Raw genomic sequence first — 14896 nt, 5'->3', positions numbered from 1 at the left:
TTCAGACATTGCATACTTAATTATAAACAGACTGCCCTGACCTTGTCCTTTTTGGCTTTAACTCTCTCTTCCATATTAAAGGAGAGGCATTCAGAATTTTTTACTTTTTTGCACTCTCTTATCCTCATTCATCCACTCAACCTAATTCCTGGATTTGTTCAAGTAAGAATAGTTGCTACTTCCTCCTGATAATTCTTAAACTGATATCTCTCATCCCCATGACAGAACACTGGAGTATTAAAACATTTGGTCCAGGAGCATAAGAGTAAAAAGAACCTATGTTTCTTGAGCACCTATAAGTCAAGGACAATGTCCAGGGTTCTTATGTAATCTAATTTAATCTTTTTTTTTTTTAAAGGAATGTAGTATATATATATATTTTTTATTTTTTGTTATTTTAAGAAATCTATTATTTTTAAAATTGAAGTATAGTTCACATGCAATATTATATTAGTTTTAGGTGTACAGCATAGTGATTTGACGTTTTTATAACAATACAGGATGCTTACCATGATCTAAGTGTAGTTCACCATCTGTCACCACACAAAGTTATGACTATGTTATTGACTATATTTTCTGGGCTGTACTTTACATCTCTGTGATATTTATTTTATAACTGAAGTTGATACCTTTTAATCTTCACCTACTTAGCTCATCCCTTCAACGTTCCTCCCCTCTGGAAGTCACCAGTTTGTTCTCTGTATTTATGATTCTATTTTTGCTTTCTTTTGTTTGTTCATTAATTTTACTTTTAGGTTCCACATATAAGTAAAATCATGCAATATTCATTTTTTTTCTATCTGACTTATTTCACTCTAGATCCATTCATGTTGTCACAAATGGCAAGATCTCCTTTTTATGGCTTAGTAATATTCCACATACATATCACATCTTTAACCATTCACATATCAGAGGACACTTTGATTTTTTCCATATCATTTCCATATTACTTCATGTTAGTCTACACAGCAACTCTTCTAGTATAATATCTGTTCTACAGATTAAGAAAATGAAACTCCAGAGATTTTGCATAACATCCAAAGTCAATTAGTTTATGTCAGACCAATTATTTTGTGTCAGTTAAAATCAAACCATCTAAACCTAGGTGCTTTGGTTGACTCCAAAATTCATGTTTCTTCTTTATTCATTTCTGGATTTGGGGCTAATTTCCTAACATAGTTTAGGTTGCTCAAAATAAATGACCTAGTAAAATGGTAAAAAATAAATACCCACAAAAAAGAAATGGAGAAGGGAAGTGTGACAGGATTTGGAAGAAGGAATGTATTATAATAAAGCTCCAGGAAAATGCAAAGCTCTTAAAAATATTTTTATTTTCCTAGTGGTGGACATCAGTGGTTCAAGTGATGCTTCCATTAACTTTTGCTTTGTATTTGAGTGATTTGGGGGCATGAAAGAGATAGAGACCTCTTTAGGGTTACAGAGGACCAACCTGCCTCTGGAGTCTGCACAGTCTGCCATCTTAGGTACTTTGTTGTGGGCAGAGAGAAAAAGTACTTGTCAAAGCATCGCTTGGCCACCTTACCCTGAGCTTTTTTTATTTACTCTTTTACTCATTTACTCTTCCTTCAGACATGTATTTTGATATGGATTTTCAAATGTTCCTAAGTATATCCAAAGTGCTGACTCTTAACACAAGGCTTCTACCTAGGGATGGAGTGGATTTGATGACAGCTGGGGGAACTGCCTTTGCTATATCCCTTGCCCTTGCTCTACCTCAGTCCCCCACATTTCTCTTACCACTTCACCCATTTCTTGACTCTGTGACTTATTGCACACTACTGTCTAATTTCTGGCAAATTGCCACAGAATGAAAGAAAAAACTCTCGGACTAGGAACCAGGAGACCTCTCAACTCATCATTCAGTAATATGGTCATCATTCAGTAATACACATCTTTATTCTTAGAACTTATGTTTACATATCTGTAAAATAGAATAATTTCCACCCACCTCTGCCTTGCCAGACCGTGTTCTCCTCCACGGGAATGCGACGGTCATTCAGTAAATGGATAAAGGAGAGCTTAGTAACCAGAAGTGTCTTACAGTTGGGAGGGCTTATTATATAAACACCTGTTTATACGACATGGACCTGTAATTGTGAGTTCTTCAGAGGATCAAAAGAGAAAAGTCCGTGCTCTCTTACTTTAAAATCAGTAATTGTAAAATGCAGCTGAATTGTTAATGGTACATCAACTGTCATCCTTATTTATGCAAATGTATACAAGCATATTGTTTGAATTCCTCCAGCCGTGGCTCTTCAGAGACAAGGAATGGAGCCTTCCCCATTTTGTGTAATTATGCAGAATGCTGAGCAGCTGCCACAAAGGCCAAGTGTCGTCCCACAGTCGCACTCAAGTCCTAGAGCTCCCTTTTACTCGTCCTTCAGACATTATTATACCGTGTTTGTCTGGAACCTAGGTACATTTGTAGAGCCCTCAAAATTTTGTATTTTACATACTTATAATAAACTCAGAAAACTTTTTTTTTTTCCCTCTCTCTCTCCTCTAACATAAATATGTTATGCAGGGAGGAGAGAGACAGGCACAAAATAATGTCTTTTGTTTGAAGATTGTGAAAGGGAAGCATTTCTCACCATGGGTTAGAAATAGGCTCAAGCCCAATCTTCATTCTGTGGTCACAGTAATTACTCATTGCCAATGCTGTATAGTCTATAAAGTTCTTCCTCCCCTTCTCCTTTCCAGTTCTCTCCATAACCTGACAAGGTAGGTTGGATTATTATCCCCAAGTGTCTACTACACTATGAGCTTCACACACATGGGACTAGTTTTTGCCAGTTTCTCTACCTGTATCATCCAACTCAAGTAAGTGTATATGTGTTCAGTTTATATAGTTTTATAGTGAGAAAAAAAATGCAAGGGTGTTTTGTGGCCCACACAGCACCCATGGTTTCTAATATATTCTAGAGGGAGCCTTAAACTTCGATCTTCTGATGCTATATCTTGTTGCAATTATAGTAGATAGCACCAGTTCTATACTCAGAACAAAAGTGACGAACAGCCCTTGAGTAGGGAATGTCATATGTAATAACATGCCTAGTATAACAAACCAATCCCAGTAAGTTTTCAAATCGAAATTATGCTAAATGGAATTGTTTGTTTTCCTTTGTCTCCCAGGAGATGTATCAAAAGTCAACAGGGCTCCAGGCTTCTCCTGTGTAGAGAGGCTATGGGTAACCCCAGGGGTTCTCTCATGGCCCATGAACTTCTGTGCTGAGAAAGCAGGGTTCCATGTTGGGGCCTCTGCATGACAGCAGGCTATGCTGATAAATTCCCCCATTTGACTGGCTTTGCACTTATTTTCTGCGTATCCCAAATGGCCCAGGAAGCTGCCCATGAAGATGCTCAGCTGGTTTGAAATTGGCACCTTCATGTCTTTTGTAAGCCTGTGGGTCTTCACAGGGTTCTTCTCCCTCATTGATTTCCAAGCTTGTTTGACTTGTAGGGCAAGACTGGGTAAAGGGATGGAGAAAAAATAATATGGAGGCCAAAATAAGATGCAATTATTTTCTCCCTCACAAAAGAGATTCTTTAGGAGAATGTTCAACTCTATACTCTATACATTCAGGAAAAATATGATTTGATGATTGCCTTGCAATCCTTCCCTAGTTAAAAAAAAAAAAAAAAAAAAGTTCTTGGATAGAAACACAAATAACTTCTTGTCATAGGTCCTAGAGGAATATTTTTACAAGTGTATAGCTCAAGGACACGTTTTAATCTGAGACCTGTTGGATATGACTAGTCCTGCCTCTCTAATGTCACATGCTCGCCGTCATTCTCATGTTTGTGTTCCTAGGACCTCGATGCAGTCTCAGTCTACATACGGTAACAGCTCCCCACCTCTGAACAAAATGAACAGCATGAACAAGCTGCCTTCCGTGAGCCAGCTTATCAACCCTCAGCAGCGCAACGCCCTCACCCCTACAACCATTCCTGATGGCATGGGAGCCAACAGTAAGAGTTTCTCCCTTTAGCTGCACCTTAGGGGTCAATGGGGTTAGTGTAGGGGAAGACTCTGCTCTAGGATGGGGGAGGGGCTTGCTCCTAAACTAAGGAGAGGCACAGCAGGATAGAACACATCACAGTTTCATGGCTTGAGTTTCTTACAGTGAACTTTTTGTCACTTTGGAAGTGTATAGTTCATTACAAAGCACAGTGGTAATGATACAAGAGGTTGTTCCTTCAGTAGGGTAAAGGACCTCTGTGATAACAATCCACTTCCTGTCAACCTGGTTGGGGCCCACCTCCTACCTCCTTTGAGAAAGCAAAACGGAGATCTATCCACCATGTGAGAAGTAACATGGTGTGATAGACTTAAATTCCAGAGAAATAGATTGTGGCGTCTGGACTCCATAGCAGTATTAGCTGTGCAACTGTGGGCAAGCACCTCTCCGGTCTAAAATGCTGTTTCCATTCATAAAATTATCACTCTGTACATTTAACCTCTTATGATTCTGTGCCCCGATGACCTTGGCCTTCTCAGCTTGTCTACTTCATCTTCTGTACAGTCATTGAGGAATTGGCATAGATAAGGGAGTCTCCCATTTACTTATTCATGCAAAGACTAAGTCTAATTGTAAGAGGTAACATGAGAATCAGGCGTCCAAATGGATGATGATTGCTATATAGCATTGCTGTAAATAGAATTATTCACTAGAACTAAATCCAGCGGAGTGAGTTCCCAAACTAGAGAACACCAGAAGGAGGATAAAATGGAGAAGGATGTCTCCTACCCTCAGGGATGCAGAAGCCCAAACACTGCATTTGTATCCTGCAATGCCCCTCAGACAACAATGCCTCCATCTTGTCCTTTGAAATCCTTTATTATTCTGATCAAGCCTTTCAATGTGCTTTTCAGTATTGCCTTAAAGAGACTAGGGTTTTTTGTTGTTTTGTTTTGTTTTGTTTTGTTTCCATTTTGTTTTGTTTTAAGAAGTTAAAGGAAGCTAGGATTGTGACTCTCTATGATCTGATGGCAAACATTCAGATTTAAATGAGATAGAGTGTATGAGGTATTGTTGCCTGGTCTGGAAACAAATACTTTAGAGCCAGATTGATCTCTCACTTAGGATGCATTCATCCTAAGGCTCAAATCCTCACCCCTTGATAGGTCTGCTGCTTTGACAGTAAAAGGAAAAAGCACCATGTATATTTTTACCTCATTTTCTTCCTTGTGATATTGTAGAGTCCTTTTGTTCCTTCAAGTTTATAAAAGTTATAGTTTGCCTACTTTTTCTCATTTATACTTCACACTTTTTCTTTAATGTCATTGACAAAGTCAGAGGAAAAACTGATGAGATATGATAAGCCCATGCTCCTTAGCTGCCCAGTTAGTGGCAGAGGCCTCTCCTTTTTGGTATATTTTATTCAATAAAAAAAAAAAAGAAAACCAAATTGCATTAATCTTTTTGTAGATATGTTCCTTTGTTCTTTTTTTGACCTGAAGACAAAATTTGCTTCATAAATATTATCAGTATTAACCTTTTCTTCTCTATAGGTGAATGTTTCCAGTTTGTAATTGAGTTTAAAAAAGAGAAAACAAAACAATTGGGGTTTTGGTATCTCTGAATACAATCCAGAAATGGACCCTAAGAAAGAGCTGGAATCTTTAATTTCATCCTTCCTTATTAGGCTTATGGCTCCCAAATATTGCAGTAAATCCTCCCTAGACAAATATTCCAGAGGTCACTGTCTCATTCACAGTTCTCTGCATTTGTTCACTGCTCATCAGTTTACTGAGCATGTGATTGAAGCCAGGCACTGTGCTAGGGTTTGTGGGGATTGAGATATGTATAGGGTCTACTCCAAGCTTGAGGCATTAGCCTAATGAGAGAGACAGAAGTATAACCCACGAAAGACAGATGCAAAGAGGAATATGTTAGCATCAGGAGTAATGAGCATTTAGAGCATTAGAAGTAGGGAAAGAAGTGGGGGGAGATGATTCTAAGGGAACATGTGAAGGTCGAAAAGCGTGCATCTAGTTCGGAGTTTGGTGACTGTTCTGTTCTGTTGGATGATATGTAGGGTGCCCGAAGGGGTGCAGTGAGAGAGAGAAGGCTGGCTAGGAAGGCTGGTGAATTCAGCCCTAGGTAACATTAAACCAGGCAAGATGGACCACTGGGAAGCAGGTACTGATGACGGCAGTAACCCTCTCTGTTCCTCCTGCTCTGTTCAGTTCCTATGATGGGCACCCACATGCCAATGGCTGGAGACATGAATGGACTCAGCCCCACCCAGGCCCTCCCTCCCCCACTCTCCATGCCATCCACCTCCCACTGCACTCCCCCACCTCCGTACCCCACAGATTGCAGCCTTGTCAGGTGAGTCCACAGCATGTGCCCCTGGGGGCCTGTCCTAAGCAACTCTGGGTGGCGGAGGGTGGACAGTCTCAGAGTTCATGACACAGCTGGTAGAAAAAAAAAGGGAAGGAAGCAGCCCTTCCTCTGGTGGCAGTTCAACACTGTTACCTCTGATCTGTGGAGTGGTCAGCAGTGTTGCATCAAGGAAAAGCACAATGATCTGCATGGGAAAAAGTGAAAATGTGAGTTGATAGGCATATCATTTTTCATGCCTGTTTCCCCCCATCTTCACTTACACCCCCCAAACTTTTACACGGTCAGTTGGGGCCTTCAAATTGGTGCTCAGGGCTGGGGTTCCCAGAAGGGCAGTAAACTTGCTATCTCGCTCCCTTTCCCGTTTTCCAGGACTCATAGCTCTCAGCCACCATGGCCTCTTTATGTCAGAGGGGGATGTGCATTAAAAAGTTTGAATGTATGCAAAAACGACAGAGACTTGCAAGAACTCGATGGTCACTGCTGCTTTGCCATAGGCAGAGAACGCACGTTCTAGGCAAGAGCACACAGATAACCAGAAGAAAGCAAAGCATAAAGCCTCAAAGGCAAGAGTGGGTGCCACGTCTCCTGCCTAGCACGCATTGCCTGCCCCTGCTTCATGTGCAGAATGATCCTCTCATTTGGCTGCTGGAATAATGGGCGTTGGTCCCCCTGTGACTGATGCAACAGTACCAAACAGCGTCAGCCAGACGGATGGCAAAGTGCACAGCTTGTGCCACCCAACCTGTGGTTCGGTGATGGTGGCCTCACCCATCTGAGGCCAGCACACCAAAGGAGGGGTCTGTATTCTGAGCAGGACATAAATGAGAAAGCAGTAATGACATCAGGGTATAGTGGCCTCCAGTTTTTCTTAGCCACATGCATTGTTCTCAGAAACCCACTGGTACAAAGCAATTCTAGCAGAGATGCTCTCTCAGAAGCGAAGAGGCAGGAGGCAAGAGCGCTGGGAACCTGACCCCTGGACCCCTTCCTTTCACCCCCTGCAATGGCTCCTAAGGCACTTACCCATGTAGAGTGCCAAGAATTCCACCAATGACTGCTCTGCAGGAATCCTCCAAGTTGATTTTAATTTCTATAGACCTAAAGTTCAAGTCACTACCTATCCCCAAACCTCAAATCCAAGGCCCACACGGATTGATTTCATCTCCCCCTAGTCTCTCCTGTAGGGCATCCCAGGGCAAAATGTTGGGTTTTCCTTTACCTCGCCAATGCAGTTGGGGTGAACTTTCTTTTTCTGTTTCCTCCTTCCTCTTCCCTCCTCCCTCTGCAGTTTCTTAGCGAGGTTGGGCTGTTCATCATGTCTGGACTATTTCACGACCCAGGGGCTGACCACCATCTATCAGATTGAGCATTACTCCATGGATGTAAGTAACTGTTAGACATTTCACTTGAGTTTTATTTCTTCCTTTCTTCCCTCTGGTGACATCCACCTGGTAGTTCAGTTCCCCCTGGTTTTAGCACTGGTTTTTAGCATGCCCTCAGTCCTCAATTTCAGTGGAAACCATTACCAGATTAGAAAGACTCCCAGGTCTCCGCCTACATACCTGAGAAGGATAGCAATCAGTCTTCCTCAGCTCATCAGCTCAGCCAACAGTTGTCTGTTGCACACAAATTCTCTTCAGAGTGGGAAAGAGGAGATCTAATTCCTGCCTCCATGAAATTTACAATCTCTGAAGAACTCCAAGAATTTTCTAGATGTTCTCATTAATCAGTATGAGACTCCAAAGAAACTAGCAGGAAGCAGGTGATATTATTCTCACTTTAAAACATGGAGAGGTGACAGTACAATCATTTGCATCATGAGATGATGACAGAACCAGGAATAGAGCCCTGAGATGGAAGCTTCTGGTCTTTAACTCTATTTACTGGCTTCTTCTACCTTTCCTTAAAGTCAGACTTTAAGGAGGAGTCAGCTGTTTCTCTGTTAGAACTATGTGTTCCTTCGTTTTCAATTCTATCAGAATAAGGTCAAGCCATCCCTGATCACTGGCAAAAATCACTGATCATGGTTCAGGTCCCATCCATACTTTTTATAAGAATGAGAACCTGGGGTTATCACTTTGCCTTTCTGAGCCTCAGTTTATCAAATGGGGTTCAAAAGCCCTTCCTTCTGGCTTTGATGTCCCTTGTCTTTTGGAGCAAGCTGGAGAGAAGGGGACTTTTTCTTCCTTCCTACACTGCTTCTTTAACTGCTCACATGGGAGCTTGTGTTGTTCTGGTTTGCAGCAATCTGATTCTCCTCCTAGGCTGCCCTTCATGCTGCTCTCTTTGGGGTTTACTGTCCTCTTTTCCAGCTTCCAGAGGGCCTTTTGAACTGGTGGAAGAAGATACTGTCTGCCTCTGCTGCTGCTTCTCTAGTTGGGATCTCTTCTTTCCCCTCCTTGAGCACCGATGCTAGAGATGCCCCTGCAGCATGAGAATCCCCCAGCCCTATGATGATGAGACTATGCCTTACCGCCCTTCGGCCCACCCCTCGTCCCCGCCCCATAAATCACCCTGGCTGCTATTCTCTGATGGAATGAATTAAGTGGAAACTGTAATGCAAGCTTTAGGAGTAAGTTTTGACAAGTTTCATGTCATTTTACAATAACGTCCATCCGTTGAGGGAAAGAGAGCTGCCCTGTGCTTGACAGCCCTATGTGATAAAAACAGGGAATATGTCCTTTCTTACATTGTAAAAATGATGCCTTCTACTTGCTGACTGTCCCCACTGGGGAGTGTGTCAGGAGGCTCCTCCCTGCATCCCTCTCATCTGCATCTGTAGATGTCCTCCATAAGTCTTTCTCTGCTGCTATTGGCTAGGTTTCACGTCAATGTCTGGGGCCCAGCTTCCTCACCTGTCAGTTCTGAGTTCTGATCTCTCCAGAGAATCACACAGCTTGATGGGGGATAGTGTACAGCGTTCTGGACTTACTGAGAATTTCTGAAGCATAAAGACTTACACTTCCTTATTTATGTGTGAGTTGCCTTTTTATAATGGATCCTTCTGCTAGACTGGGAAATCGGAGGACCCATACTGCAGGTGTCCAAAAGGGGAAGTAACTGGGAGGCTCTCTGAGTTCTGCAACCTCTCCTCAGCTTCTCCTATCTCATAACTGGAAATAGAAACCTTTTCCAGCTCGTCTCTCAACCCCTGTCTGAGTTGCTTGGAATCTCTTCTTGGAAAAAGAATATGGTTCATTTGGGAAGTTGTCCTGAGTATCCCCTCTAAGATGCCAGGATGGGTTCATAAAAATTTAATATAGTAATAATGCAAATGGTTAAGCTTTAGGTAGTGTGCTTCATAACTTCCAAAATACTTTCACATCCATATTTACACCTGAACCAATACTGTGTGTTGACCTAAAATAGGAATTCTGTGCCATTTTACTAAGGAAGAACCTGAGGTGAATAGGGGAAAAGTGACTTGAGGAAGGTCTAGAGCCAGTCAGTGACAGTATAAGAACCTCTGTCAAGAGCTTCGTACTCCAAGCACAGTGTTCTTTCTACCCACCACACTGCTCCATAAAAGAGTACACCATCACTGAAGCCAGTTAATGAAGGGATAGTGTGATAAGTGTGAGAGATGTCACTGCAGTTAGTTAAGAAAGAGCATGCTCGTAATGCCTTCCACTCACATTCATAGTACATGGACACATATTCTGCATTTGGATACCCTGATTTATCCAAACACCAAGTGACCTTCTGGCCATTAGGGCAGTTTTAGGTTCAGAGGCTGTCCTGAGTCCCCAGTTCATTTACTTAATTGGGTAACTTTAGATTTGCCAACCTCTCTGACCTTCTGCTTTTCAACCTATAAAACAGGTATAAGAGTACCTACCACTAATCTGAGCATTAAATGAGATCACGAATGTAAAATAATTAGTTCAGTGCCTGGCATGTAGAAAGTGTTCGTTACCTGTTAGCAATCTTTTCTTCTCATCAACTCACTTGAGCAGTAGTGATGATCCATTAATCTCTCTCTTCTAGGGATGAGAGCCAGGTAGATTTAAGAGTTGGAAGGTACCTTTATCTTCTGTTTTTGTTGCAGGATATTTGCCGTCTGATCTAACTAGTATCCCTCTTTTACCAGCAAAGAAACTGAGACCAGGAGAGAATAAGTGAAGTGTTATCCACAAGCAGAAATGGCACCTCAAGGCTGTACCTTTTGCTTAGTTACATATAATGCCAAAGGTTATCTGAGAACTAATCCTATTTTGTAGAGAGCAGTAAATTCACATGGGTTAAATCAGAACACTGGGAATGACAAAATGATGTGGACTAAATGTCAATTTGTCTCTTTGTCCTAATTCTCCCTGATACCCTTCCTTATTTCGTAGGATTTGGCAAGTCTAAAAATCCCTGAACAGTTCCGACATGCCATCTGGAAGGGCATCCTGGACCACCGGCAGCTCCACGACTTCTCCTCCCCTCCCCACCTCCTGCGGACCCCGAGTGGTGCCTCTACCGTCAGCGTGGGCTCCAGTGAGACCCGGGGCGAGCGCGTTATTGACGCTGTGCGCTTCACCCTGCGCCAGACCATCTCCTTCCCACCCCGCGACGAGTGGAATGACTTCAACTTTGACATGGATGCTCGTCGCAACAAACAACAGCGCATCAAAGAGGAGGGGGAGTGAGCACTACCATATGAACTCTTCCCATGCTCTCCCTGTCTGTCTGTCTATCTGCCTCCCTACAAGGCACTAGTGCTTGACCTTCAACGTGTCCTCCCTAGCTCCTCTCCTTCCTCTTCTCAGTTTGGCTTCTCAAGGGAAGAAGAAGTAAGAGGTTATCTTTGATCCAATGTCCTACCTGGCACCTGATTCTGATTCTGGCTTTAAGCCTTCAAATCTATTGCTTGCAGAACTGAAGTTATCGTGGCTAGGTGGAAGTGAGCAAAAGAGCAGTGGGTATCTCCTTAAGCTGCAAAGATTTCTCATTGACTTTTATAAAGCATTTTCACCCTTATAGTCTAAGACTATATATATAAATATATAAATATACAGTATATATTTTTGGGTGGGGGGCATGGAGTATTGTTTAAATGTAATTTAAAGGAAAGGAAATTGAGTTGCACTTATCAGCTTATTTTTTTAATTTACTGGTTCGGAGGGCTTATCTATGCCCCTCTTTCAAGGGGTATCATGTATGGTAATAGGTATCGAGACATTGATAGCACATATGAATGACAGAAATGTCCTTTCAGTTCTTCTGATGCGAAGCAATTGCCACATCAAAGCTTTGGATGGATCCAGTTGTTTTTACCATTGCATAATGTGTGTATGAGAAAGTCTTCTTATGTACATGGTTCTCTGTGTTGGTGCACCTTATGTCGCTGACATTGCTACTAGTGGTGGCTGTTCACTCTGGGGTTATTTAGTCCAGTTAGAAGAAAAAGCCCATGTTCTCACTATCACACCCTAGAAGAAAGGAAGTATCCTCTCTTGCTTTGGGTTGGGTGTGGAGAATGTGGGTCATGGCTAAAATTCTTAAAAGTTCCCTGGCAGCTAGTTCAAAAACATCAGGTATCATGTTATCTGGGTATATTAACAACCCCCCTTCATTCATCTAATACCAGATGCCTTATCTTTTGGTTTGTATTTGGAAAATATTTGTGGCTAAGTTTCAATCCTGGACTTAGTCAATGATACATTTGCTTGTTAGAACTGAAATTGTAGTGTCTATTCAGAATATCCAGGAAAAACAGGAATCATACACAAATAGCGAATCTCCATTAAGCAGTGAGAGACATCAGGGAGTCATGAATTGAAATTCTTAAAAGAGCTTTTGAAACATAGCTAATATTATTTGGTGCATGTTTCTTCTGAAAACTCTTCTATTGTATAAAATTCTGCATGTAGAGGCTGGTTTATCATTTTCTCTTCAAATTTTAAAACAGGAGTAGTGATCTGGAAAATCTAAAATGATGAGATCAGTGTTCCTGTGGCATCAGTTGGATCGCCCTATCACTTTTCATTCTTGATCAATAGGAGTTTGACTTTGTTGGAAAATAACTGTGAGAATTCAATTTCCCGTCCATCTCTCTCCCGGACTGTCACAGCCATAAAATGTCCCCACAGATCAGGGGATAAGCCAGTGGAGGTGTTGTTGGAACCACATAAACAGATGGTTGTCTTCAGACTTTGGGAAAATGTGTAAATGATAATATTCCTGTAGATCTTTCAGAAAGATGCTTTTTCTTCCAAACTCTAAAACAAATATTTTGTACATAGGCTAATGAGCTCTAAAATCCTTCTGTGCATTCTGATAAAGAGCTGTGATTGCACATAAGCTTCAACTGTCGTTTTAAAGTGCAAAAGAACTAATGTTGCTCAAAGTATAATGTGTGAGTTTCACCAGGAAAGTGTATATATGTTTTGTGTGTGAAATTGCATACTTTGTCTCTCAATTTTTATTGTCTTCTTGGGCTAGCAGGTTTTCCAGAACCACAGTTGAAACTTTATTTTTTATTATTATTATTGTTTTTATATTTTCATGGAAACATCATTTAGTAAGACTACAATGTCAAACAAGGAAAACAAAAATACCATTACTGTAAGATAGGGGGAAGGGAATGTTGTTTTTTATTATTATTTTTATTTTGTACGTTCAAGAAAGTGAGTCCTTGATTTCAAAGTTTTATTGTGCTTAAATGGTAAAGGGCAAACTGTTAATTTGTGCAGTAAGTATGCAGCTTGGCTTGGAAAACCTACCGAGGGGAAGAGTAAAAGAGGTACATTGGCAATGCTCAGAGGGCAGATAGCTTCCCCCACTGTCCTGAGTGTCTGAACGAACCTAGGACCTCCTCTGAGCTATTTCGGCACTGTTCAGGTAGCATCAGGGACTCAGAAATTCCTGTACTGTATTGTACGTGTTTGGCACTAGCCAAGGCTAGGCACAATGGCTGGCCTCATGTCTTGGTGGCAGCTAGGATAAAGGGTGAATGAGTATTCAGGACCGACAAGTGGGATTGGACTTAGTGGAGATCTTGGCAGAGTGGGAGGTGTTCAGCTCAATGCAGTCTGCTGAAGAGTGGATGGGTTTTTGTTTGGAAGTGATGAGAAGCAGAACTTTCTTCATTAAATCCATTTGTCTTTTGTTTTCTTGATATCCTCCTAAAGTACATTATGTGGGATGTTGAATGTTAAAGGTTGAATTTTTTTATTATTTTTATAATTGTACAAAAGTTAAATGTCAAATGTTTTATATGCTTTATTAATGTTTTGAAAGTTTCTTTCTTATAGATGTGATACTTTTTTTTTTTTTTTTTTTTTTAAATCTTCTGTTGCTTGTCTTTGGTATTTTGTGTAGTGGGCTTTTGGTGAGCCAGAGGCAAATCCCCAAGTCACTTATGTTTGCCAGGACATGCAATAAAATTTAAAAATAAATAAAAATGCATTGAGAAATGGTGTTGATGGGATGTGTGTGTGTCTGTCTTCTGTCTGTCTATCCATCTGTCCGTCCTATTTTTATCATTGAGGAAGAAGAAGAGGCACTGAAAGAAGCATTAGAGTTTCAAATATTGATGTTTCTTATCTCAGACCAAGTGATCATTATTTTCTTATTTTAACCAATCTACAAGGAAGGAAAGACTAGGAAGCTGTCCTCCTTTATTACATGGGATACTCCCAGATGTAACACTTTATTTCATTGAAAGCAGAACGAAATTGCTTTGGAACAGGGACTACACTACTGATATTCCTAATGTCTGTTCAGGGACTTTCCCATGGCAATGACTTAGCAGTGGGGGGAGGGGGGATGCCGATTACCTTATTATATGTGGAAATAGCACTGCAGATGGTGGGCTCTGGGTATGTTTCCCTTTAAACTCAGTGTTACTCTCACCTTTCAATTACATACATTTATTCAGCCAATAAAATACTATCAAAATGGCTTAATGATTTTTACTAAAGAAGTGAAAAAGTTTGTTCTTTTATGAGCTAACATTAGATGACATGAAAACAGCTTAATACCTTGGAGTTATAAATAACTTGACAGAATAGCATTGTATATATAGTACTTAAATATTAATGTGTTTACCTGTTTATAGGACTATAGACTCACATTACAAATATATACATTCTCACAGGCAAAGCAGGTTCAGCTTAAATTAGAGGCACCAAAAGTTTCAGAATTCTTATTCCTTACATTTTATAAGTAGACAGATGCTGAAGGTAAAGTATATGGAGTAAATTTTCATGCACAGGAGTCACTATACTGTCTCATGTCATTTTAGAAAAACAAGATGGTCAAGTTCTGGTTCCCAACATTAAATGGCAAAAAGTCCACTTGCTGAATAATTAATTGTTATAGTGATCAGGCAAGTTTTTGCATAGACATAAATTTTCAACTCTTGGATCATTCCAAAGAGGGTGGTTGGGGGATTGCATGGTAAGAATATGTTTAGTTTTATAAGAAACTGTCAAATGGTTTTCTAAAGTGGCCGTGCCATGTTGCCTTCCCATCAGCAATAAATGGGACTTCCTCTTGCTTCATATCCTCACCAGCTTTGGTGTTGTTAGTGTTCT

At 40.9% G+C, this 14896-nt stretch overlaps 1 protein-coding gene across 3 annotated transcripts in view; it reads left to right on the top strand.

The window, feature by feature from the left end:
* Positions 1-13774, top strand: part of TP63 (tumor protein p63) — a 223561-nt gene extending 209787 nt beyond the window's left edge. For all 3 annotated transcript variants that reach the window (XM_059163147.1, XM_059163146.1, XM_059163148.1), the window contains 4 exons: positions 3833-3990; positions 6212-6356; positions 7660-7753; positions 10709-13774. In XM_059163147.1, the coding sequence (XP_059019130.1) occupies positions 3833-3990; positions 6212-6356; positions 7660-7753; positions 10709-11005 (694 nt within the window). In that variant the 3' untranslated portion in view covers positions 11006-13774. The remainder of the gene's footprint in view (positions 1-3832; positions 3991-6211; positions 6357-7659; positions 7754-10708) is intronic.
* Positions 13775-14896: the final 1122 nt, after the last annotated feature.

Source organism: Mustela lutreola, chromosome 2, assembly GCF_030435805.1.
Source record: "Mustela lutreola isolate mMusLut2 chromosome 2, mMusLut2.pri, whole genome shotgun sequence".
Taxonomy (NCBI): Eukaryota; Metazoa; Chordata; class Mammalia; order Carnivora; family Mustelidae; genus Mustela; species Mustela lutreola.
The sequence above is the reverse complement of the archived record's forward strand: the minus strand, read 5'-3'. Positions and strand labels throughout refer to the sequence as shown.